The 25990-nt window shown below is 38.3% G+C and overlaps 1 protein-coding gene across 1 annotated transcript in view; it reads left to right on the top strand.

Moving 5' to 3' along the window:
* The window catches only part of SNTB2 (syntrophin beta 2), a 107373-nt gene that overhangs the window by 32163 nt on the left and 49220 nt on the right, over window positions 1-25990 (top strand). Inside the window, exon 2 of the mRNA XM_047078661.1 lies at window positions 15072-15285. Within this exon, the coding sequence (XP_046934617.1) occupies window positions 15072-15285 (214 nt within the window). The remainder of the gene's footprint in view (window positions 1-15071; window positions 15286-25990) is intronic.

Below are 25990 nucleotides of genomic sequence, written 5' to 3' on the forward strand. Positions count from 1 at the left end.
ATTTTGTAGAATGTCAATTTCAATTTGTCTGGTTTTATCATGAATAGACTGAGCTTATTAGGTGTTTATAGCAAGAATGCCACAGAGGTGATACTTCCTTTTCAGTGTATATGAGAACATAGGGCCCATGACATCAATATGTCTCAATACCAGTGTTGTAAATTTTGATTACTGTCAGGTTTCTCCGCATAATGTTACATTTTCCCCTGTGTAATTAACAGATATCTTGGGGGAGATTAATTGAAACTGCAAATATCCTGTTACTCTTTAAACTTTCACCCTTTACTCTTTAAACTTTTCAGTAATTTTAGGATTCATCAACGGGTCATGCCTGTCACAATTATTATTATAGTGGTCTAATGATGATTTTCTATTTATCTCATTCTTTTACACTTATTAATTGGAATTGTTCTCTAGGAGCTGTCCCTTCTCCCCCCATTTATTTATTTGTTCAATTATTTATATCAATATGGACTCATGGCTATTTTCTTTATTTTATAGGTTATAATTCCATGCCACTATGATTTATATTGAGGCTCAAGTGTTCCAGCTTTTGTTTTCATTACTTTTTAATTTAAAAAATTAGTAAAAAATTATCAGTGAATACATTTGTTTGATGTGGACTGAGTAATGGATTGCACTTCAGCTCAGCGTTCACCAGTTGATTCCTATGAACTCTGACAATTTTCAGGCTACTAAAACTGACTCCTTAGCTGTTTGTTACATAAGAATGAGGGGGAAGAGAACATGAACACATCTTTGTCTCTTCTCCTCTTCCTGAACTCAGTTAATTCTGCCAATTTGGTCAGAAAATCCCTAATGACAACAAAAGCTTGGCAGTTACGAATAGCAGTTCTTTTGTACAATAAAAAAAAATTACCAAGTGTTTAAAGATATGGAAACTTGGATGGCATTCTCCTTCCCCACTGGTAACTCTGACTGGATGTGCAGGATGGAGTGCTTGCTGACCCCTTGAACACAGCTATTGTGCTTGCTTAATATTGTGTTTCCGTCTATAGTTATCACTTAGGTGCTGATCTAAACAAACCATCCGGTGTGTCCAGCTAGTCCAGGACACATCCACTTAGCAACAAAAATAAGGATAAGGATTTCCTTGAAGCTTAAACAGCTAAAAAAAATTTTTTTTGGTCTAATGGGAAAATGTTACTGTATTAGCATTTTTATTAAGTATTTTTCAATTGTTTTATTTGCTTTTGTTATATCCAATTGTATATAACATTTTATTTCTATTTCTCTTATAGCATTTATCACATTTTGTCTTTTTTTTTTTAAGTTTTTTTAATGTTTATTTATTTTTGAGACAGAGACAGAGCATGAACGGGGGAGGGGCAGAGAGAGAGAGGGAGACACAGAATTGGAAGCAGGCTCCAGGCTCTGAGCCATCAGCCCAGAGTCCCACATGGGGCTCGAACTCATGGACCGTGAGATCGTGACCTAAGCTGAAGTTGGACGCTTAACCGACTGAGCCACCCAGGCGCCCCACATTTTGTCTTTTATAATTTCTACTTTATTAGTTGGTCTTTTTGAGGGTACATGTTTTCTTTTTCCTTCTCAACTACACAACATGAGGACAGAATATATATATCAGACATTGTAAATATCCTATATGCTTAATACATAAGAGAGAGTTCTTTGTTGATGAAAGAGGGAAACATAGTTTTTAAGAGTAAGAAATTATTTTTTATCACTTATGTTAGGAATAGATGAAAGCCTACTGAGTTTATTGAGGAAAGGATTTTCTTATAAAGGAATTTTTTAATCCATTACTGACCTCTCGTAATAGGATTAAATTTTTATGTCACTGTGAGAACTGTGTATCCATAAGCCATGTGTTTAAGTAGATAATAGTTTATTAAGGAGAGTTTTGTTCTAATGGCAGATTTGTTCAAATAGCAAATTTAGCTGAGGAGAACCTCAACAAAGATGATACATACAGAAGTTATGTGATAACCTATAGTATATGGAAGGAGTGACCCGGTCCCACATATCCAAAAGGCACCTAACAGTGTTGAGCAATAATCCTTTATCCAAATATTTGCAAAAACTTTAATCTATATCTATTAACAACCTTTATTTATTTATTTTTGTGTGTGTGTGTGAGAGAGAATGTGTGTGAGCAGGGGGCAGGGGCAGAGGGAAAGAGAGAGAGAATCCCAAGCAGGCTCCACTCATAGAGCCCCACCTGGGGCTTGATCTCATGAACTGTGAGATCATGATCTGAGCTGAAATCTCGAGTCAGACGCTTAACTGACTGAGCCACTCAGGTGCCCTGCAACATTTTTTTTTTTTTTTTAAGTAATCTCTCTATCCATCACGGGTCTTGAACTCGCAGCCCTGAGATTAAGAGTTACATGCCTCATCAACTGAGCCAGCCAGACGACCCATTATTAGCAACACTTTTTAACTGGATTTTATTACACATGCCATAAATACTTTTCATGATTCACCAGGACAGGGAAATTAGGACTACAAAAATATATCTATATTTGTGACAGAATTTCTCATACTTCATCTAACCACTATTTACAGCACATCTTCTGTGTGTTAGTGATCGCTGCTACGAACACTATTGATAATATTGCCAAATTTTGACTAATGGATAAAATTCATTTGTGTAGTAACTAAGCATGCATATATTTTTTTAACATTTATTTATTTTTGAAAGGCAGAGACAGAGCATGAATGGGGGAGAGGCAGAGAGAGAGGCAGACACAGGAGCAGGCTCCAGGCTCCGATCTGTCAGCACAGAGCCCGATACGGGGCTCGAACTCATGGACTGCGAGATCATGACCTGAGCTGAAGTCGGCTGCTTCTGAGCCACCCAGGCGCCCTCTAAGCATGCATATTGTTATAATGATGTCATATGGAGTGGGGTACAACTTACTCTAAAGGGTTAGAAGCAAATGTAATGTCAAGCCAGGGTCACAGAAAGATTGTGTGCATACTAGAAAAACACATGGATTTTGCCTCATGAATGTGCAAGAGAATGTATTCAGGGCCCTAAATAGTCCTGCACAAATTGCAACATAGCTCTGACAAGTGACTAGAAGGAAAAAGTAAAAGAACCACAGATAGATAAACACTATAGAAGCGATGTATTGTAATTATGGTGGACTTTTATGGTGTCTTGAGTTTAATCCCTTTAGTGTACCTTGGTCAAGTGGAAGAGATGGGCAAAACAGAAACTGTGACACATGACAAGTACCATTACAGTGATAAGGGGAGTGTTACAGGAATATAAATGAAGAAGGCTATGTGCTGTCAAAATTGGTCTTTTTGTGAAAGGGGAGACAAAACAATTGCTGTTTTTCTGGAGATATCTTCACTACCATCTCCAGATTTTCATTAAATAATTAACATTAAAGTTGCATAATAATCCCATTCTGTAAATCATTTTTGTTCAACACCTACTATTTTCCAGGCTCTCAAACAGTTTTATTTTATTAGTTAATCTTATTTAATCCTCTCATTTACTCAGTAAAACTGGCATTAGGATTAATATTAGAGTTTTATAGATTAGAAATTGGAAAAATGAAATTATTTGTCCAAATCACAAAGTTTGTAATTGGCAGAACTGAACTTCGAATCTGGTCAGTTCAAACTCAAATCTTAGACTCTATCTACTATACTCCCTCCAAAGTATGTTGTAATAATTGCACGCACACGTACACACTAGTATTCAGTACCTACGACACTCAAGCACAGGCCTAGGTACCTTTCGTTCATTATCTCATTTAATACCTACAATAGCCCTTTAGGAATGGTATTTTATGTTTTATAAATGAGGAAACTGAGGCTCAGAGAGGTTAATTATGTGCTTCAAACGTCCCCAAAAGCAAATGTGATATCAAGACTTGAACTGAGAGTCATTTGACTTTAAAGTTTGTTGCTCTGCTTTTATACTTTAATGATTTTATAAAAATGATGCAAAGGGCATCGATTATAGGTTAATGCAAGTGCATTATAGGATGTGAGCTGTGGGTCTAAGACAGTTCGATACTGATACTCCATTTTTTTCAGCATTTATTGAATAGTGACTTTCCTGCCACTATTGCCTAATTTCTGCTATTGAATCTATTTCTGAAATTACTTTTCTAATTCATTTTTATTAACTGGCAGCATGTGTTTTAAAGTTAACTTTAATAGAACACATGCTTATTATAAAAAGTTTAAACATTATAGGAACAGTTAACTTCAAAAATAGAAGTCCCCGGAGCACCTGGGTGGCTTAGTTGGTTAAACATCTGATTCTTAATTTTGGCTCAAATCATGATCTCACCTTGGTGAGATTGAGGCCTGTGTCCAGCTCCTCACTGGGCGTGGAGTCTACTTAAGCTATTCTCTCTCTCTCTTTCTCTCTCTCTCTCTCTCTCAAAAACAAAACAAAAATAGAAGTCCCTATAATTGCAGTGCAAATATAACTGCTATTAGCAAATTGGCATATTTTCTTGATCACTGTATGGACATACTAACTATATAATTTTTGGGGGGATATAAAACTGAGAACTTGCTTTTGGCACTTGGAAACTCTGAATACCCTTAGTCTGGTCCTTAGTTTTATAGTGTATGAGTCATTTTATGGTATTTTATAAAATATGGTAGGGTTCATTTTTTTCCCACAAAAAACTAGCCTCTATTTTAATATTTCAGCAGGAGACTAAGAAGCAGTATCAATTATTCCTAACCAGTCTCCTCCTTCTTATGCAGCTTACTTTTCAAATTGCCTCTGCTTCAATGAAAATGAAATTAAATGAAGTCCTATCTTTCTATTTTTTCTAATCCTGTTAGGTGGTCAAGACTTTTCTACTGTTGTCAATTTTCCTCTCTCTCTGCTTTGTACGTTTTGAAGTAAGCAGAATGGTCTGAAACAGATTGGAAGGCTGTTTCTCATAAAGTGATACTTCTTTTTATTAGGAGAAAGAGAAGTACTAAAAGTGGAATTGACTCATAACAACAGAGATAGAACATAGAAAATAAACACAAATCTCAACACCAAAAGGAAAAGAGAAATATATACTACACTTGATGTTAGCCAAAAGGCCGAGAAGCAATTAGGAAAAGAAAAATATGTAATTTGAAGTCATTTTTCAGATGCAGTGTTTCTCAGTTGTTGGATTAGTTATATATAGGATTTTAAACACACATACTTAACGTATGGCACTTTCCACAGGGAAGTTTGCTGGTAGCTGTCTTCCTTACAGAAACATTTAAAAATGCAAACCTAAGATGTTTAAAACTTTTTTTAATAAAAAGTTGAAAAGCTTGCATATTTTTTTCCAGTTTGAGGAAACATTCTAAAGAAAATCACCTTTTAAATTCACTTAAAATATATTTACTTTATAAATGACCCACAGCTAATTTTACCATGTAAGATTAGTAGTTAAAGACTACCAAGGAGAAATTATACAGTAAGGAGTCCAAAGACCCAAATTATTTCAATTTAGCGTTTTGTTCTATGCTTATACATATCAAAGTGTGAAAGCTAATACTTTTGTACAAAAGTAATAGATATCCATGTTAGAATTTGATTGAGGCCTAAAAACTATATCATTTTTTTTGCCAGTTTGCATAATTGTATTATAAAAGGCTATACTTCAAAAATCCTGAAATTTTAATTACTGGGAACAAATTTCAGAGCTACCTTGTTTCTGTCTTATTTAGACTCATCCCACTATTGCTCAGAGGTTCCAAAAGAAACTTGATTCTCCTTGTCTTTCTAAGAGTAATTTGAGATGCTTGAAAAGGATAGATCTCCTATTTTTATTGACTTAGAAAGGCCTTGGATTGAATGGAGAAGGAAAGATGGGTAATGAAATGAATTGAAAATTGCAGGACCAACATGAACTATAGTTATTTGTTTTAACTGGAAAATGTAGAAATTGTATCTTACAAGCACATGAACTGCTTCTGAGGACATGCTTGGGTTCTGTACTGGGAATTTTTCCCTCCTGGTGACTAGCAAGAAAGAATGAGCTAACTTCACAGGGTTAAATAAGGCAATAATGAGAAAATAAGTATGACTTTGGAAATGATGGTACAGCAAATCCAAAGTATTATAAGTCAAATTTGTATTAGATCTGAGGTTCAGGTGATCATCTTGTTATTCCTCACTGTTACAGCCTCACAAATCATTCCTCCCATGTCTTCAGACAAGAAAATATAAAGAAACATGAATTTCCTGCCTTTTTCTCTTTTATTTCTTTAATGTTTATTTTTTTTTTTTGAAAGAGAGAGAGCACGAGTGGGGCAGGGGCAGAGAGAGAAGGAGACACAGAATCCCATGCAGGCTCTAGGCTCTGAGCTGTCAGCACAGAGCCGGATGTGGGGCTTGAATCCACGAACTGTGAGATCATGACCTGAGCCGAAGTCGGACACTCAACCGACTGAGTCACCCAGATGCCCCTATTTTTTATTTAATTTTTGGAAATGTTTATTTATTTTTGAGAAAGAGGGGGAGGGACAGAGAGAGAGGGAGAGAGAGGATCCCAAGTAGGCTCTGCACTATCAGCTCAGAGCCCGATGCAGGGCTCGAACCCGAGAACTGTGAGATCATGACCTGAGCCGAAGTTGGATGTTTAACCAACTGAGACACCCAGGTGCCCCTCATGTTTTCTTTATCCATTCATCTATCAATGGACATTTGGGTTGCTTCCACATCTTAGCGATTGTAAATAATGCTGCAGTAACATGGGGGTGCGTATATCTTTTCAAATTAGTGTTTTTACTGTTTTAGTTTTCTTTGGTAAATAGTAGTGGAATTATTGGATCATACAGTATTTCTGTTTTTAAATTTTTGAGGAACCTCCATACTGTTTTCCACAGTGGCTATACTAATTTACATTACTTCCAGTAGTGCATGAGGGTTCCTTTTTCTGCGCGGTCTTGCCAACACTTGTTATTTCTTGTCCTTTTGATTCTAGCCATTCTGATGGGTGTAAGGTGTTATCTCACTCTGGTTTTGATTTGCATTTTCCTGATAAGTGCTGTTGAGCATCTTATCATGTGGCTGTTGGCCATCTATATGTCTTCTTTGGAAAAATGTCTATTCAGGTCCTCTGCCCGTTTTTAATTGGATTATTTGGGGTGTGTGTGTGTGTGTGTGTTGAGTTTTGTAAGTTCTTTATATATCTCCTATATTAACCCCTTATTAAATATATCAGTTGGAAATATCTTCTCCCCTCCCATTCAGTAGGTTGCTTTTTCATTTTAATTGTTTCCTTCACTGTGCAAAAACTTTTAATTTTGGTGTAATCCCAGTAGTTTATTTTTGCTTTTGTTTCCCTAGCCTCAGGAGACATAGCTAGAAAATTGTTGCTTTGGTTGATGTCAAAGAAATAACTTCTTACGTTCTTCTAGGAGTTTTATGGTTTCAGGTCTCACATTTAGGTCTTTAATCCAAAATAAGATACAGATTATTGGGCTTTAACTAAACTTTCTATACTACTGGTTTAGATACTGGATGGCTAGAAAAATGCTTATGCTAATGCTAGCAATGAAAACAATGCACACAGGAGAGGATTAAGGATAATGAAGATTAGTTCACAGTTGGATATGTTGATGTTGAAGGGCTGGGACAGCACCCAAGTGGCAGGAATTGGGACCAACAAGAGAAACTGGTTCTAGAGATCCATGTTAAATTTGGGGATCTAGCATTGAAAGTTGCTAGGGACTAGAGGACAAAGTGCGAACAATGCGCTAAAATTGGAGCCTTGGGGAGCAGCTACATTGCAGGTATGTGAGGAGAAACAAGGCTTTTGAAAATAAAGGCATAGAAAGGAGGAATAAAAACAGTTGATGGAGCACACCGTCACATGTTGAAATGGGCAAGATTAAGGATTGAGAAATTTGGATTGAGTGAGTAAGAAAACATTAGTAACTCTTTCAAATGCAGTTTTATTCAGGAAAGGTTAAAGAGCAAAAGGAGAAAATAGAAACAAGCATAAACTTTTTTTTTTTTTTCCAAAATGTGGTAAAGAGAGGAAGGAACCAAGTCAGGGTTAGTAAGATCAGAGCATGGCTTTTTCAGTTGGGTGAACTTGGAACTATTGTAGGCCAGTATTTTCATGGCGTTCTTTTGTCTCACGAGTCTCCTGTCTCTTTTGCTGCTCATTCTCTTCTCCCTCGTCCTTTAATAGTAGAGAGTCCTCTTCCACATCTATGCTTACTTCCTTGGTGGTCGTGCTGAAAGTCTTCCATTTGCCCCTCTAGGTTCATTCTTCCTTCTCTACCTGCTTTCTTTCCCAGGAGGCTGACCTGCATGAATTGCATCAACAAGCTGCTTTGCCCTTTGGCTTTTGTTGAGTTTGGTCAATGTAGAGTCCCAACAGGAGGGCCTGGAGGGAAAGGACGAAAGTGAAATTGGAGCATTTATCCCCTTGGCTCCCAATCTAGCTGAATTGACTGAAGGTCACTTAGCCCCCTACAGTACTCTCCTGGGTCTGGTAACCACTTCCTCTCCTGGTTCCTTTAGGCCTAGGTATGTAAACAGGATATCACACTCTGTTTTTCCTTGTGTTTCCCTGAACTCTTGCCCACAACTTTATAAATTGTCTTTTTATTAAATCCTGTGCCATTCATTCATTTGCTGCTGGGACCCTGACTTATACTGTAATCTTTTCCAGTTTTATGACTTAAAGTATCAGCCATATGCCAGTTGTCCCCACATTTAGAGCTCGGGTTTACACCTCTCTCCTGAACTTCAGACTCATGTATCTGGCTGGTAGTTAGATTGGTTGTTTAATACAGGTATCAACTCACTAATCTTTCTTCCTGAACCTGCTGATGGCAACTCTGTCCTTCCAGTTGTTTAGGGCAAAAATCTTAAAATTATTCTCCATTTCTCCCTTTTTCTCACCCCCCCCCCACTCCTGCCCTATCCTATCTGTCAGGATATGTAAGTAGGTCTACCTTTAGTAGAGAATCTCACCATTTCTCACCACATTCATTCCTGTCCCCTGGGTCCCCCTACCATAATCTTTCACTTTTTTTTTAAATGTTTATTTATTTTTGAGAGACAGAGAGAGAGAGACATAGAATCTGAAGCAGGCCCTAGGCTCCAAGCTGTCAGCACAGAGCCTGAGGTGGGGCTTGAACTCACAGACCACGAGATCATGACCTGAGCCAAAGTCGGATGCTCAACCGACTGAGCCACCCAAACGCCCCATTCCTTCCTTCCTTCCTTCCTTCCTTCCTTCCTTCCTTCCTTCCTTCCTTCCTTCCTTCCTTCCTTCCTTTTTCTTCCTTCCTTTCTTTCTTTCTTTCTTTCTTTCTTTCTTTCTTTCTTTCTTTCTTTCTTTCATTTATTTTGAGAGAGAGAGAGTGTGAGTAGGGGAGAGGGTCAGAGAAAGAAAGGAGTGACTCTCAAGCAGGCTCCACACCCAGCACAAGCCTGTTGCGGGACTCAATCTCATGGCCGCAAGATCACAACCTGAGCCGATATCAAGTCAGTGCTTAACTGGGTGAGCCACTCAGGTGCCTCGGTAATCTGTCACTAATAATTGATCTTCCTCCTTTTGCCTTTTTCCTCTTTCATTCTATTTTCAGTATACTAGTGAGAACGATTAAAATACAAGTTAAATCATGTCACTCCTTTGCTTCAAACCTCCCTATATATTACCATTTCAGAATAAAAGCCAAAAGTGCTTACAGTGAACCTAAAAGTCACTACATGATCTGCCTCCCACTCCCACTGTCTCTGTGACCCCAGTTTCTACTCTTTCTCCCTCCATTACCCTGTACTAGTCACACTGACTTTCCTTACTGCTTTGACACTGTTCTCCCTATGAAATGCTTCTCCCAGATATCTGCATAACTAACTCCCCCACCTCCTTTAAGTCTTTGTTCAAATGTCTTCTTAATGAGGCTTACCCTAACCACCTTATTTAAAATTGCAAATTGAAAAAAATAAAATAAAATTGCAAATGGACCCCCCCCTTGCAGCATTCCTGATCTGCCTTCTCTTATTGTTTTTTTTTTCCGTAACACCTAACATCTTAAAACATACTATATAATTTACTTTTTTTTCTTATCTTTTAATTATCATGCAGTAAAACTGCCTTTTTTCCCCCTCTCATGGTATACAGTTCTGAGTTTTAACACACGTATAAATTATAATGACCACCACAGTCATAATACAGAACAGTTCCATCCTCCAAAAAATGAATCACATCTTTTCCATTCCTAACCCTGGCAACCACTCATCTGTTCTTAGTCACATATTTTTGTCTTTTCAATAATGGGAACATTAGAATGTAACCTTTCAACACTGGCTTCTTTTACTCAGCATAATATCTTTGCGATTCATCTAAGTTCCTCAGTGTATCAATAGTTCATTACTTTTTATCACCAAGTAGTATTCTACTTATTAATTACATTTATCCTTTTTTTTTTTTTTTGTATGTCTTGTTCATGGATTTATTATTCTAAGTTGCTAAAACAGTTCCTGGCATATACCAGGAGTGCAGTGAATTAGTGAATATGCAATGTTGCTTTAAAATAGAAAGGTATATTGGGGCGCCTGGGTGGCGCAGTCGGTTAAGCGTCCGACTTCAGCCAGGTCACGATCTCGCGGTCCGTGAGTTCGAGCCCCGCGTCAGGCTCTGGGCTGATGGCTCAGAGCCTGGAGCCTGTTTCCGATTCTGTGTCTCCTTCTCTCTCTGCCCCTCCCGCCGTTCATGCTCTGTCTCTCTCTGTCCCCAAAATAAATAAACGTTGAAAAAAAAATTTTAAATAGAAAGGTATAGTGGAACCATAATCACCCTGAATATGTTTAGGGTTTATAGTGCCAATCCCTAGATTGTGCAGTCTACTCAAACCCCAGATGACAGGATACTTGAGCTGAAAGACACCAGCAAGTTGAGAATGTAAAAGACTTTTTACTGAAAGTAAATAATTCCTCCCTAATGTTTCCGGTGGCCATCTAGGAAAATAATGGCACCATTCTGCCTGCATTGTCTGATTCATTGGTTTCACTTAAACTCATAGTAAAGGTCACCAGGTTAGGTAAGAAAAGGATAAGTGTTAGAGATAAAGAGGAAGATAATTACTGTATGAGAGATGTTTGGAAGAAAAGGTGTTTGGAGGAGAAGGTAAAAATCTCTAGTAAAGGATATTTACTAGAACACTGGTGTTTACAGCGGTAAGTTATGTCTGCATTATGAAAAAAAAATCATAAAATGGCATTCAGCTCAAAATCTGATGTTGCCTAATGCCCCAAAGCAGGAAAGCAGAGTACCTCATTAGAATACATGGGCCTCCTTTAAACCTGAGCATGGAATTCAGTAAGAATCAGTTGGATCTTGGATCCCATCCAATGCATTATAGTTTTTGAAGCTCATCAAGATTTTAATTTAAGGTGGTTCCATGTTTAAAGTTTGAGCAAGGTTTCAGAATAAATTGTCTTCATTTCTTAAGTTTTATAAATTATATGGATTCATAAGAATGTCAAATATATAGAACTATATTATAAAAAGAAGGCAGTCTTACACCTATATATAAGCACTGTTGGTATTTTGATGAAAATCCTTCCAGACATCTCTCCAGAGGCATATACAGTACATGTATATGTTTTTGTCACTCTAATGACAAAAGGGTTATAAGGATGCTCTTAGGGTGCAGGGAAGCCTCTTTCATTTTCAGTAAGTGTGATAAACATCTAAACACCTAAAACACTACAAATAGTGTTTAATTAAACATTTTGAGGATGATTTTCAGCTATCAGGCAAAATGAGATAATTGTGAAATATATTGAGTTCTGAGTCGACCTGACTGCCATGAAGGGGTGTAGTAGAGTCTTTACTTATCTAGCCAGGTGTCCATTTTAAAGTACTGTGGTAACTGGAGAGGTCTAATAAGACTAAAACAGAACACTGTTAACTCCCCACCTTTCCCAAATCTCAGGTAAATTAGAAACAGATGTCTAGGGGTACATGGTTGGCTCTGTTAAGAGTCCAACTCTTGATTTTGGCTCAGGTCATGGTCTCACAGTTGGTAAGATCAAGCCCTGCATCAGGCTCCGTGCTGTTAATGCTTGGGATTCTCTTTCTTTCCCCCTCTCTTTCTACCCCTCCCCCTACTAAGTAAATAAATAAACTTAAAAAAAAAAAAAAAGAAAGAAAAGAAACAGTTCTTTACCCATTATGGATGACCAGTTAGATTGGGATATGGGCATGATTGTCATCAACTCAAGTGAAACTACTGCTCTTTCATAAGGCCATGAAATAGGCTCTTTACGTATGTCAGTCTAAACATACGTGCAGTCATCAGTTCAGTGATCGACTGTGTTACTGAATAAACTTCTGAGTATATCGTGAAGGGTCCTTTTCCAGCCACTATAATATTCAAGAGTAGTCATTTAGAATGCCTATAATTTCCTTTCATTGGTAGCCCAATAGTGGTTATACTGTCTTAAATGTTCAGAAAACAAGTCTCTACCATTGGCAGTGACTGGAAACTTAGGAATTTCTGCTAAAGTTCTTGTGATCTAATTCTTTCTTGAAAGCATAAAACTAAAAAATGTACTGAAATGCCTGAGTCAGCCACTCAAGGGATATACTGGCTGCACCTCTGCTCATTTTTCTAGGATGAAAAAATCTCCTTGGTGACCCGAGGCAGCTAGCTTTTACCTTCTCCACCTGGAAATGCACATATTATAACTATGCATAGAAAGCACCCACACACATACAGAAACACCCATAAACTATATCTACATGCTGGCATTAACATTGTTACATTTTCTAGGATTATGCTTAATTTCAGCAGATCTTGTTTAATAATTTACAAGAAAATAATTTCATTTTTCTACTGATGGCTGTTAAAATTTCTTAACTTTTCTAACTGTTCAATTTAGAGAAGGAAAAGAAAGGCATGTATTATTTATTGAATTTTTAGTATATGCCTGAAGTTTTTACTTGTTTAGTGTTGCTTCCATTTTATAGGTGAGGACCTTAGAACAGTCAAGTGAAGTCTAGTAACTGAGTTCGGAAACACAGTTGGTATTTGATCCAGGTCCATCTGAGTCCAAAGCATGCTGTAAAATGAGCTGTAGAATGGGCTTATAAAAGACTTACCAATATTATTAAATGAAAAAAGCAAGGTGCAGAACAGTAGTTATTATACACTACCATTATGTGAAGTAATGTACACGTGTGTGTGTTTATTTTTACATACGCTTAGCATATCTAGCATACCCCTCAAAGACCATATGGTTGCCTCAAGGGATGGGAACTGGGCTGCTAGAAATCTAGACTTTTTACTATAAAATCTTTTATACTTTTTGAATTTTGTTTTGTGTGTGTATATTAGTTGTTCAAAAAACAAAATATTTTAAATACTGTTAAGCATGTTTTTAGAAACATCTGAAATTATTTTTTAGGTTTAGTAATCTATTTGTTATTAGTTTCTTAGGCTTGTAAAGCTTCTAATGCTGTAGAATATTAATACTGACTATTATGATATTGATAAACATTGATAATGATCATCTTTCTAGTTTTTCGATTCCCATGATACTACTCTGATGACCTACCACATTAGAATTTGAGAGGGAAGTAGAATACTGATAGATCGTGATAGCAGAGGTAATGATAACTGATGCGTCTGCATTCAACTATTTACATTTTTAATGCGATTTGAAATTTTAATAAACTGCGGTTTATCTGGTTTTTGAAACAAGAACCCTATGCCTCAAATGACAGTAGTCTCCAGTCATGACTGAGGTAAAAGAAGTATTTTATGAATCCTAAAAATGAACTTAAAAAGAAAAAAGTTTTCCATCTACTAAAAGCTGTGTTTTAATTTGGGGCTACCATTAATCAAAATACCTTATCTTGAATACACTTTATTTTTGTACTTGTTTGTACTTGTTTTCAAATCTGTAATGATGTTTACATAGCTGTCTCCCTTACTAGATGGGGCATTCTGTGAGGGCAGGGTTCTTGCTTCATTTGTTACTGTATTTTTAGTGGCTAGCCTAATTACTGACACATGGTACGTAGCTAAAGATATTCATTGTGTTGAATTGAATTGAACTAGAGATACTTAGCTTAGTTGGGAGAAGAGAGAGAAAAATAATCTCAGTCTTTAGATAATTGAAGGATCCTCATGTGGAAGAGATTAAGTTTTTTTCTTTTTAAAAAAAAATTTTTTTTTAATGTTTATTTTTGACAGAAAGAGAGAGAGAGAGAGACGGAGCATGAGCGGGGAGGGGAAGAGAGAGAGGGAGACACAGAATCTGAAACAGGCTCCAGGCTCTGAGCTGTCAGCACAGAGCCCGACGCGGGGCTCGAACCCACAGACCGCGAGATCATGACCTGAGCCAAAGTCGGACGCTCAACCGACTGAGCCACCCAGGCGCCCCAAGATTAAGTTTTGTTCTGTATGGCTTCAGTGGGTAGGCAAACCAATGGTGGAAGTTTCAAGAAGTTTGTAAATGTTGAGTTGTCTAAAGCTAGGTAGCACTGTCTCAGGAGGTACTGAATCTATCACCAGAAGATTCATTCGTGGCTGGTTAACTATGGAAATAATTCAAGTATTTATTTAATTGTTCATTTATTTCTTTACTCATTTATTCAAACATATATTGAGCACACACTGCTCTAGGTGTTGGATATTAAGACAGAATAAATCATAATTCCACCCATAGGGAACTCAGACCCAGCAAGCAAAAGGAAGTATTAGCAAGGATTACAACCCAGGGTGCCAAGAGGTTGTTATAGAGGTGTAATGGTAATACCCTGCAGAGAGTTGACAGGAAAGGTTGCCGAGGAGGTGACTTTGGAGTAGAGTTGACCAGACAGACAGAGAGGAGTCCTAAGCAGAAGGAACAATACATGCAAAAGCTCAAAAGTTAAACTTTTTAGAACACAGTAGTGGTATTTCATTTGGATTATGTGGCCTCAAAATACCCTCTAATCCTAAGATTCTGTGTGCTAGCTCTTTAACTTAGTGTATTTTTTTCACTTCCTGGCAGATATTATGTGTATGTGTGTATTTCAGTTGTCATTTTTTCATAGGAAGCAAAAACAGTAACCTTCTTCTTTGATTTTTGTTCATAGTCAAGTTCATCCGAGAAGTAACACCATATATCAAGAAGCCATCATTAGTATCAGATCTACCGTGGGAAGGTGCATCTCCTCAGTCACCAAGCTTTAGTGGCAGTGAGGACTCTGGTTCTCCAAAACACCAGAACAGCACCAAGGACAGGAAGGTCATCCCTCTCAAAATGTGCTTTGCTGCTAGAAACCTAAGCATGCCGGATCTGGAAAACAGGTGAGCTGTACCTAAGAAGAACATCATTTACAGCTTTATAAACTTAAGGACATGTTGCAATATAACTTATGTATATTTTTAATAATATGACTGTTGACTAAATTATACAGAGGAAAACATCAGCCTGAGATGAGTGAATAATCTTTGGAGTTCCATATTTAAATTACTTCACACACATATATACATGTACTTATATAGAAATATTTTGGAAAAACAGGTAGGAAATTTAATGGTGGTTACTACCAGGGAGTGAAATAGGATTAGAAGGTAGGAGAGGAAGGGCTTCTGCTCTTCATTTTATATTTTCTGGAGTGTTAGTACTTCTCTCACTATGAAATTACTCTATAATTTAAAAAAATCTTGTTAAATTCTTTTAAATGTCCCCTTAGATGGAAACTCCTTATATTGTGGTTAGTGTATAGAGTCAGAGATTTGATCATAGGTATGGCTACATCAATTAGCAATGTGACCCTGGCAAGTTAATGTCTCTTGAGTTTCCATATTATTTTTTTTAAAGTTTGTTTATTTTTGAGAGAGAGAGAGTGCAAGTGAGGGAGGGACAGAGAGAGAGGGAGACAGAGGATGCAAAGCTGGCTCTGTGTTGACAGCACAGAGCCTGATGTGGGGCTCGAACTCATGAACCGAACTGTGAGATCATGACGTGAGCTGAAGTTGGATACCCAACCGACTGAGCCACCCAGGCGCCCCTTGAGTTTCCTTATTTGTAAAAAGAGAGAGCTGGATTGAATAATTTTTTTTTTAAGATTTTATTGTCAGGTAATCTCCACACCAAATGTGGGGCTCACACAGCCCCAAGACCGAGAGTTACATGCTTCACTGCCCAAGCCAGTCAGTGCCCCCAATCTAATTTTAAAGCAACCAATGTAATTACTGATTCAGTATCAATGTTAATTTATTTATTTTTTGAGAGAGAGAGAGAGCAGAGGAGTGGCGGTGGGGGGGGGGGGGGGACAGAGGATCTGAAGCAAGCTCTGTTCCACACTGATGGCAGAGAGCACCATATGGGGCTCGAACTCACAAACTGTGAGATCATGACCTGAGCTGAGGTTGGACGCTTAATGGACTGAGCCACCCAGGCACCTCTGGATTGGATAATTTCTTTTTTCTTTTTTAATTTATTTATTTTTGAGAGAAAGAGAGAGAGAACAAGGGGGGGAGGGACCGAGAGAAAGGGGGACAGAGGATCCTAAGCAGACTCTGCACAGACAGCAGAGAGGCCTGATGTGGAGCTTGAACCCACGAACTGTGAAATCATGACCTGAGCCGAAGGCAGCTGCTTAACCGACAGCCACCCAGGCTCAGTTTGCTTTCTTTTAAAAGTTCAAGATATTATAGAAATTGTTTTGAGTTACATATAGGTTTATTTTTGAAAGATTGTGTGCATGTTAAATCATATTTAAATACAGTAAACGTTAGTCTTTAATGAAATGCTCTATTTTTTTCATTAAATAAGAATTTAATTTGTAAAGAATCACTTCTGCCCCTTAAGCCAAAATTAGTTTTTTTCTTCAAATGAGATATACTTATATAGAGCCTTTGGTTAATCATGGACCTAAAAAAATTAGTAGGGACCACAAAGAAGGAACTAGAATAGAGAAACAATGTGATAAAGAGAGAACAGCAACTAAATTTATCAACTGGTTGTCAGGCCGACCAAAGTTTTCAGGCTAAGTCTCTTCATTGTAAATCGTTTCTGAGAATGAGAATAGACATTTGTTGTCTTAGTCTGTTTTGGCTGCTGTAACAAAATACCATAGACTGAATGGCTTATAAACAACAGAAATTTATTTTTCACATTTCTGGGACAGGATAGGAATCTAAGATAAGGCGCTGGCAGATTCAGTGTCTGGTGAGGGCCAGCTTCCTGATTCATAGGTAGCTATCTTCCTGCTATGTCCTCACACGGCGGAAGAGTCTAGAGACCTCTCTGGGGTCTCTCTTATAAGAACACTTATCCCATTCGTGAAGTCTCTGCTGTCATGAACTTACCACCTCCCAAAGGCCCCATGTCCTAATATTATCACATTGAGGGTTAGGGTATTAACATATGAATGTGGGGGGCACAAGCATTCAGTCTATAGCACCCTTAGTGCTGCTGATATAGCTGGATATTAGAGAAAAAGATAAAGTATTATAAAGCTTCTGTAGAACTCTGTGGTGTCGAGAGTGGGGAGAAAAAGAAGGAGGAAGGTGATGTGACTTGGCTGTATTATTGAAGGTTGTGCTACTTTATCTTCTACCTAGACATCTTTTAGAGCTCATTAAAACTTGGGGCTACATTCTCTGTAGCATAAATGGTAAATGCTAAAGACATTGGGTGCATGATCAAGTTTGAAATAGGCCTTCAGAACCAATTGGAGAGGGCAGTTTGGGATACAAGAATTGTATTACACCTTGCTCTTCAGTAAGATGTGTCAGTCTTCTGAACCGTGTTATAAAATACAAGGAAAGGTCTTAAAAGATTCAGGCAATTGCAGATTCTCAGTCTTAATGCTGCAAAGTAATTTGTTTTCCATATTATTTGAAATACTAAAATTTGTAGATAGTTTGCTTTTTATAAAATATAAATTGGAAGAGATTCAAAGTTATTTCTATATCACTCTTACTTGCATTTCAGTGTGCTGACTAGACAAAAAGAGAAGAAGTAGAATTACAAGTACCTGGCAAGATTATGCATAACTTCAGTTATGTCCACAAGAATGTGAACATCTATCTTGTATGCCTTAGCAGTCAGAACTGCTAAGTGTTCAGAACCCATTAACTAATTAGGTAGAAGTTAGGATGATGGGCTTTGTAACTTTAGCCAAGCTATTTGTTTTCTGTAAACCTTGGTTTCCTCCTATATAAAATGAAAGTTTATGTGCAGATTAAATAAGAGAATGATTGTAAAATTGACATAGTAAGCTTTCAGTATACTATTATTATAGGGGCCATGTCCTTAGGACCTTAAATACATCCCTTAATTCCCCTGTCCTGTTTTCTCTGTCTGTAAAATTGACATAACGCTTGCGCAACTAGAGTCTTTTAGAACTACTTCAAGGATAAATAAGATAATATCTATAAAATCACTTGAAGCCCTTTGATCCTTAAGTTTATCTTAGCTCTGTCACAGGAAAATGTCATGACAAGTAACATAGCTGCAACATTTAAAGCCATGTTAAAAAATAGTCCATTGTGGTAACAGTAAAAACAGGTCTCGTTAGGACATCTGTGAGCAAAACATTTATCAAGTTGCAGTTTCATATAACTGGCCATATTTCTGTTTGAAAACTTTAATCTTCAACGCAGTCTCTTGTAAAACTCAGAGCAAGAAATAGGCCTGAATGTTCCTAATGTGGAAAATACTTAATATGGTTTTTAAGCCCTTGGTAGGAATGTGGGTTCCCATCTTTTTTTTTTTTTTTTTTTTTTTTACTAACATTTTATTGTGGAAAATCTTCCAGCATGTAGCAAGGTCAGAAGAATTCTATAGTGAACATTCATTTTCCCACCACCTAGATTCTCCATGAACATTTTACTATACTTGCTTTAGCACAGATTGACCCATCTATCCATCCATTACTCCCTCTTACTTTTTTTTGGATACACTTCAAAGTGAATTGCAGATAATATATTTCCCTCCTAAATACTTAAGCATGCATATAAATAAGTAGTTGGGTGATTCACTGTAGTTTTTTTTCCTTTTGAGGAAATATTTACATATAATAAAAGGCACAAATCATAAACTTTGACAAGTGGATATAGTTTTGTAACCCAAGCATATCAGGATAAAGAACATCGCCATCACCCTGGAAAGTCTTCTTGTGCCCCTTCTCAGTCAATTCTTTCTCCCACCTTTGAAGGTTACCACTGTTCTGACTTTCTAGTATAGATCAGTTTTAACTATTCTAAAACTTTGTATAAATGTAATTATATGTACTCTTGTGGTAGAATTATTTTACTCAGCCTAAAGTTTTTGAGATTCATTTATCTTGTTGCCTATATCAAAAATTTTTTATCTTATTGCTGAATGATATGGTGTTATATGAATATATCACAGTTTCGTTGTCTATTTTCCCATTGATGGGAGTTAATGTTAATAAAGTTAGAGTTTAGCAGTTAACTCCAGTTCAGAGTTAATATTAATTAATATTAATCGAGTTACTATGAATATTTTTGTACACCCCTTTATAGACGTATATTTTCATTTTTCTTGGGTAAATTCCTAGGTGTGGAATTGCAGGGTCGAAGAGTTTAGTTTTGGGGGTGCCTGGCTAGCTCAGGTGGTAGAGCATACGACTCTTGATCTTGGGGTTATAGGTTCAAGTGTCACACTGGGTGTAGAGATTATTAAAAATAAAATCTTTTTTTTTTTTTTTAATTTTTTTTTTCAACGTTTATTTATTTTTGGGACAGAGAGAGACAGAGCATGAACGGGGGAGGGGCAGAGAGAGAGGGAGACACAGAATCCGAAACAGGCTCCAGGCTCTGAGCCATCAGCCCAGAGCCCGACGCGGGGCTCGAACTCGTGGACCGCGAGATCGTGACCTGGCTGAAGTCGGACGCTTAACCGACTGCGCCACCCAGGCGCCCCAAAAATAAAATCTTTAAAAGAAACAGGTTTAGTTTTCTAAGAACTGCTAGACTTTTTTCCCCAAAGTGATTGTGCCATTTAAATGAATACTATTATCAATAAATTAATACTGTATTAACAAATTAAATACACCAGCAGTATATGAGAGGTTTTGTTGTTCCACATCCTCACCAACATTGGTGGAGTCAGTCTTTTTAATATTAACTATTCTGGTGGTATGTAGTGGAATCTCTTTTTGGATCATCTTTCATTTCGACATAAAGTTTATTTGACATGAGAGGGGAAACATCCTTTTTTTCTGTTTTACTACCTTGATTTAGTTTCAACATCTAGAGCTGAAAAAAGTGCTGATCATCAGAATGAGTAAATAAGGAGGAGGAAGTTTGTTCTCAAGACCTCACTAGATGCTTCTGATAGTTTTAGGCAGTTCATTGTGGGAAGTGAAAGCTAAATAAATAATGATAAAGTCCAGAGAGAGAACACGAGCCCATTCTTTCACAAACGGCATTGTGGGCAGTACGGAGTTCAGCAAGGACAAGATGTTCTCAAATGCTGCTCTTCAGGGAACCTGGGTGGCTCAATCAGTTGAGCGTCCAACTCTGGGTTTTGGCTCAGGTCACAGTTCTTGAGTTCAAGCCCCGTGTGGGGCTCTGTGCTGGCAGTGTGGAGCCTGCTTGGGATTCTCGGTCTTCCTCTTTTCTGCCCCTCCCCCACTTGTGCTTGCTCTTTCTCTCTGAAAAATAAAATAAAATAAACATTTTTTTAAAATGCTACTTTTCAGAAATATAAATCTTTAACCTTGAGTTGTTTCACAAAGTCTTGGTCATCTTCACGTTGGCTATTTTCCATGTAAAAGCTAAATTTTGGCTTTATGACCTATAAAACAATATGATTGTTACTGAATAAAATATGTTATCTCCAAGACTTTACTAAAAGAAGAAATAGGCAGGCTAGACTTACAGAATCCTATGTTCCGGTGTACCTAAACATTGATTTGATTCATCTGATCAAAATGTACTTGCATTTCTCAGGAAATCCTCAGTGGTTTGATTAGAAGCCAAAACTTCACACTGTAGCTGTCTCCTCCTCTCTCCTGTAGGCTGAACAATTACTGGCAGACTGCCTTCAAATTTTTATTAGCAGAGTTTTCATTCGAGTTTTTCTTTTAAAACAGTAGTAGACTTTCTGAAATACTTTGTCTCCTTTATCAGTTCTGGGGCTCCTTTTCCAAAGACAAAGTCTTCTGCGTCCTAGAATCCTCAGTCCTGTTTTGGAGTCTCTTTTCAGTTTCTTGTAAGTTAATTTTCTATTTCACAGTCTGTTCTTAAGAAACACTTAGATTTCAGGGGCACCTGGGTGGCTCAGTCAGTTGAGTGTCTGACTTTGGCTCAGGTCATGAACTTGCGGTTTGTGGGTTTGAGCCCCACATTGGGCTCTCTGCTCACAGCTCAGAGCCTGGAGCCTGCTTCAGATTCTGTGTCTCCCTTTCTCTCTGCCACTCCCCTCCCCTGCTCGCTCTCTCTCTCTCTCTCTCCAAAATAAATAAACATTTAAAAAAATACAAAAAAAAAAACCCACTTAGATTTCTCTTTTCATGAAAAATTGGTGCTCCTGCCTTATAAACTAATGTACTGTCTGTTTTCATCTTTTTCCAGCCTAGTGGTCCTAGTATCTTATCCTGTTTAATCAGGTTTAGTTTTATTTCATAACAGATTTATTTTCCATTCTTCCAGTTATTAATAACTAGGATCTTTGACATCAGGATTTTTAGAGTTTAGACTGTGTTGAAGGAGTCTGAGAGGCTGTCCCAGAAACAGTATGAAGTGTAAAGGCTTTTTCAGAAGGTGAACATTTTGTGCCTAGAGAAGGATGAACAGATTCCTATCTTTAGTACTAAGTAGGTCAGTAGGAGGAGTGAAAGAAATTTCTCGTCATGGTTTTGCGACCAAACTTTTTAGCATGTGTTTAAAGGATGTTAAGCTGGTTACAGTGCCAAAGCAGCCAGGTGGAAATAAATGGCCCTGAACAACCGACCTGACAGAAGGACTGAATTAGGGACATCACTGGCTCTTCTACCAGTTGAGTGGGATGAGAGCGGATATGAATCTTTTGCTGGGTTGAGGGTGGGGCAGTCACTGGCTGCTGGGTGTGGGAAATGCTGGAAGAGACTTTCAGCCAGCCTCTTCATTTTAGCTGTGTGTTTTACTCCCACTCCCAGAGGTAACTGGTGCCTCTAATTTGTTCATCCTCTTCAGTATTCTGTAATATGGATTGGCTGGGATTTTACTCTCCCCATTTTTCTTAAGTCTGCTAAGTCATTTCACTCCTCTTTCTGTTTGCCAGCCTCCATAATTTTGTTGTAGTTGCTCTTCCCTGTTCTTTCTTGTAGTATTATGCTCTTTATTTTTATTTATTTTTATTTTTAAGTGTATTTATTTACTTGAGAGAGACAGAGACAGCATGAGTAGGGGAGGGGCAGAGAGGGAGAGAGAGAGAATCCTAAGGATGCTCCGTACTGCCAGTACAGAGCCTGACGCAGGGCTTGAACTCACGAAACCATGAGATCATGACATGAGCCAAAACCCAAGAGTCAGACGCATAACTGACTGAGCCACTCAGGCACCCCAGGATTATGCTTTTTATTTATTAAAAACATTTTTAATGTTTGTTTATTTATTATTAAAAATTTTTTTTAATGTTTATTTTTGAGAGAGAGAGAGAGACACGGAGTGTGAGTGGACAAGGGGCAGAGAGAGAGGGAGACGCAGAATCTGAAGCAGGCTCCAGGCTCCGAGATGTCAGCACAGAGCCCGATGCGGGGCTTGAACCCACGAACTGTGAGATTATGACCTGAGCCAAAGTCAGATGCTTAACCGACTGAGCCACCCCGGTGCTCCTATTTATTTATTTTGAGAGAGAGAGAGAGAGAGAGCGCGCACACAAGCAGGGGTTGGGGCAGAGACAGAGAGAAGGACAGAGAGAATCCCAAGTAGGCTCTACACAGTCAGCGCACACCCTGACATGGGGCTTGAACCCATGAAATATGAGATCATGACCTAAGCTGAAACCAAGAGTTGGATGCTCAACTGACTGAGCCACCCAGGTGCCCCAGGATTATGCTGTTTATTTTTTTTACTTTTTTATTTTTTTTTAACGTTTATTTATTTTTGAGACAGAGAGAGACAGAGCATGAATGGGGGAGGGTCAGAGAGAGAGGGAGACACAGAATCTGAAACAGGCTCCAGGCTCTGAGCTGTCAGCACAGAGCACGACGCGGGGCTCGAACTCATGGACATGAGATCATGACCTGGGCCGACGTCGGACGCCCAACCAACTGAGCCACCCAGGTGCCCAGGATTATGCTGTTTAAAAGTCCCCTTTAGAGTCTCCTGGCTGGCTCAGTCAGTAGAGCATGTGACTCTTGATCTTGGGGTCGTGAGTTCGAGCCCCACAGTGGGTGTAGAGATTACTTACAATCAGTCTATCAATCAATCCCCTTTAAAGTTTGCTGATGACTTCTTAGATACAGCACCAAGAGCACAATACAGAAAACAAAAAAAAATTGATAAGTTGAACTTCATGAAAATTAAAAACTTCTGCTCTGAAAAAAGACACTTGTAATCGGGTCTCCAGGAAAACAGAAATAGTAGGATAGATGATGGGTGGATAGATGTATAGGTAGATGGATGGATGGATGGGTGGTTGGTTAGATGAATGGATGGTTGGATGGATAGAGAGGTAGATAGATTATAGGAATTGGCTTAGTGCACTATGAAGGCCAGTCCTATGATCTGGTGTCTACAAGCTGAAGAACCAAGAAAGCCATTGGTGTAATTCAGTCTGAGTCCAAAGGCCCAAGAACCCAGAGTGCAAGTGTGCAAGAGCAGGAGAAGATGGATGTCCCAATTCAAGCAGAAAGCAAATTCACCCTTCTTCCACATTTTTGTTCTATTCATGCCCTGACTGGATTGGATGATGCCTACTCATGTTAGCAAGGGCCATTTTCTTTCTTTTTTTAAAAATATTTATTTATTTATTAATGTTTGTTTTTATTTTATTTATTTATTTATTTATTTTTGAGAAACAGAGACAGGGCATGAGTGGGGGAGGGACAGAGAGAAAGGCAGACACAGAATCCGAAGTAGGTTCCAGGCTCTTAAGCCATCAGTACAGAGCCTGATGTGGGGCTCAAACCCATGAACTGAGATCATGACTTGAGCCAAAGTCAGATGCTTAACCGACTGAACCCCCCAGTCACCCTTTTTTTTTTAAAGAGAGCACAAGCAGGGGAGGGACAGGGAACGTAAGGACAGAAGCTCCAAAGTGGGCTCTGTGCTGACATCAGACAGCCTGATGCAGGGCTCAAACTCATGAACCACAAGATTATGACATAAGTTGAAATTGGACACTTAACCCACTGAGTTACCCAGGCACCTCAAGGCCATTTTCTATTGATAATGCTACTTTCTTCCAGAAAAATCCTCACAGACACACCCAGAAATAATGTTTTGCCAGAAATCTGGGCATCCTTTAGCCCAGTTAAGGTGACACATAAAACTAATCTTCACCCACTGTTAAGAGAATGAAAAGATAAGCCACAGATTGGGAGAAAATCTTTTGTGAAATACGTATCAGATAAAGGACTGGTATCCAAAATATACAAAGAATTCTTTTTTTTAATGTTTTTTATTTATTTTGAGAGAGAGAGAGAGAGAGAATGTGCAAGCAGGGGAAGGGCAGAGAGAGAGAGAGGGAGAATCCTAGGCAGGCTCCACGCATCAGACGTGGGGCTTGAACTCACAAATCATGAGATCATGACCTGAGCCGAAATCAAGAGTCAGACTCTAACTGACTGAGCCACCCATGTGCCCCTCAAAGAATTCTTAGAACTCAACAGTAAGAAACCAACCCAATTAAAAATGGGCAACAGATCTGAAGACACCTCACAAAGAAAAAATGCAGATGGCAAATAAGAATATGAAAGGTGCTGGGGCTCCTGGGTGGCTCAGCTGGTTGAGCATCCAACTTTGTCTCAGGTCACAATCTCACAGTTCATGGGTTCAAGCCCTGCATCAGGCTCTGTGCTGACAGCTCAGAGACTGGAGCCTGCTTCATATTCGGTGTCTCCCTCTCTCACTGCCCCTCCCTCTCTCTCTCTCTGTCTCTTTCTCTCAAAATAAATAAACATGAAAAAAAATTTTTTAAAGAATATGAAAGGTGCTCAACTTCCTATGTGATCAGGGAATTGCAAATTAAAACAGGGAGATACCACAATACGCATAAAATCCGAAACACTGACCAGTACCAAATGCTGGAGAGAAATGTAGAGCAATGGGAACTCATTCATTGTTGGCAGGAATAAAAAATGGTACAGAGACTTTGGAAGACAGTTGGCAGTTTTGTACAACACTAAACATAGTCTTACTCTATGACCTAGCAGTTGTGCTCCTTGGTATTTACCCAAAGGAATTGAAAACTTATGTTCTCACAAAGACCTGCACACAGATGATTATAGAAACTTTATTCATAATTGCCAAAACTTGAAAGCAACCAAGAAGTCTTTCAGTAAGTGAATGGATAAAAAAAATTGTGGTACATCCAGACATTGAAATATTATTCAGCAATAAAACAAAAACAATAAGCCCTTAAGCCAAAAAAGACATGGTGAAACCTTAAGTGCATATTGCTAAGTGAAAGAAGCCAGTCTGAAAAAGCAACATACTGTGTGATTCCATGGAGATGGTAAAATGATTAGTGGTTGCCGGAAGTCAGGGCCAGGGCCTGAATGATGGAGGAATCAATAGGTGGAGCAAAGGGGATTTTTAGAGGAGTGAAATTATTCTCTATCAGTAATGGTAGAGATATGCCATACATTTGTCAAAACTCACAATATACAACACAAGGAGTGAACTGGGATTTTAGTTCCTAATATTGTATCTGTATTGAGGGGCGCCTAACTAACAATTCTTAGGGGCACCTGGGTGGTCCAGTCAGTTGAATGTCTGATTTTGGTTTAGGTCACGATCTCATGGTCTGTGAATTCAAGTCAAGTCCCTCCTCGGGCTCTGTGCTGACAGAACCTGGAGCCTGCTTCGGATTTTGTATCTCCCT

This window comes from Lynx rufus, unplaced genomic scaffold (assembly GCF_022079265.1).
Source record: "Lynx rufus isolate CCGP_SWC_20201006 ecotype Redwood Valley unplaced genomic scaffold, mLynRuf1.p SCAF_16, whole genome shotgun sequence".
Classification (NCBI taxonomy): Eukaryota; Metazoa; Chordata; class Mammalia; order Carnivora; family Felidae; genus Lynx; species Lynx rufus.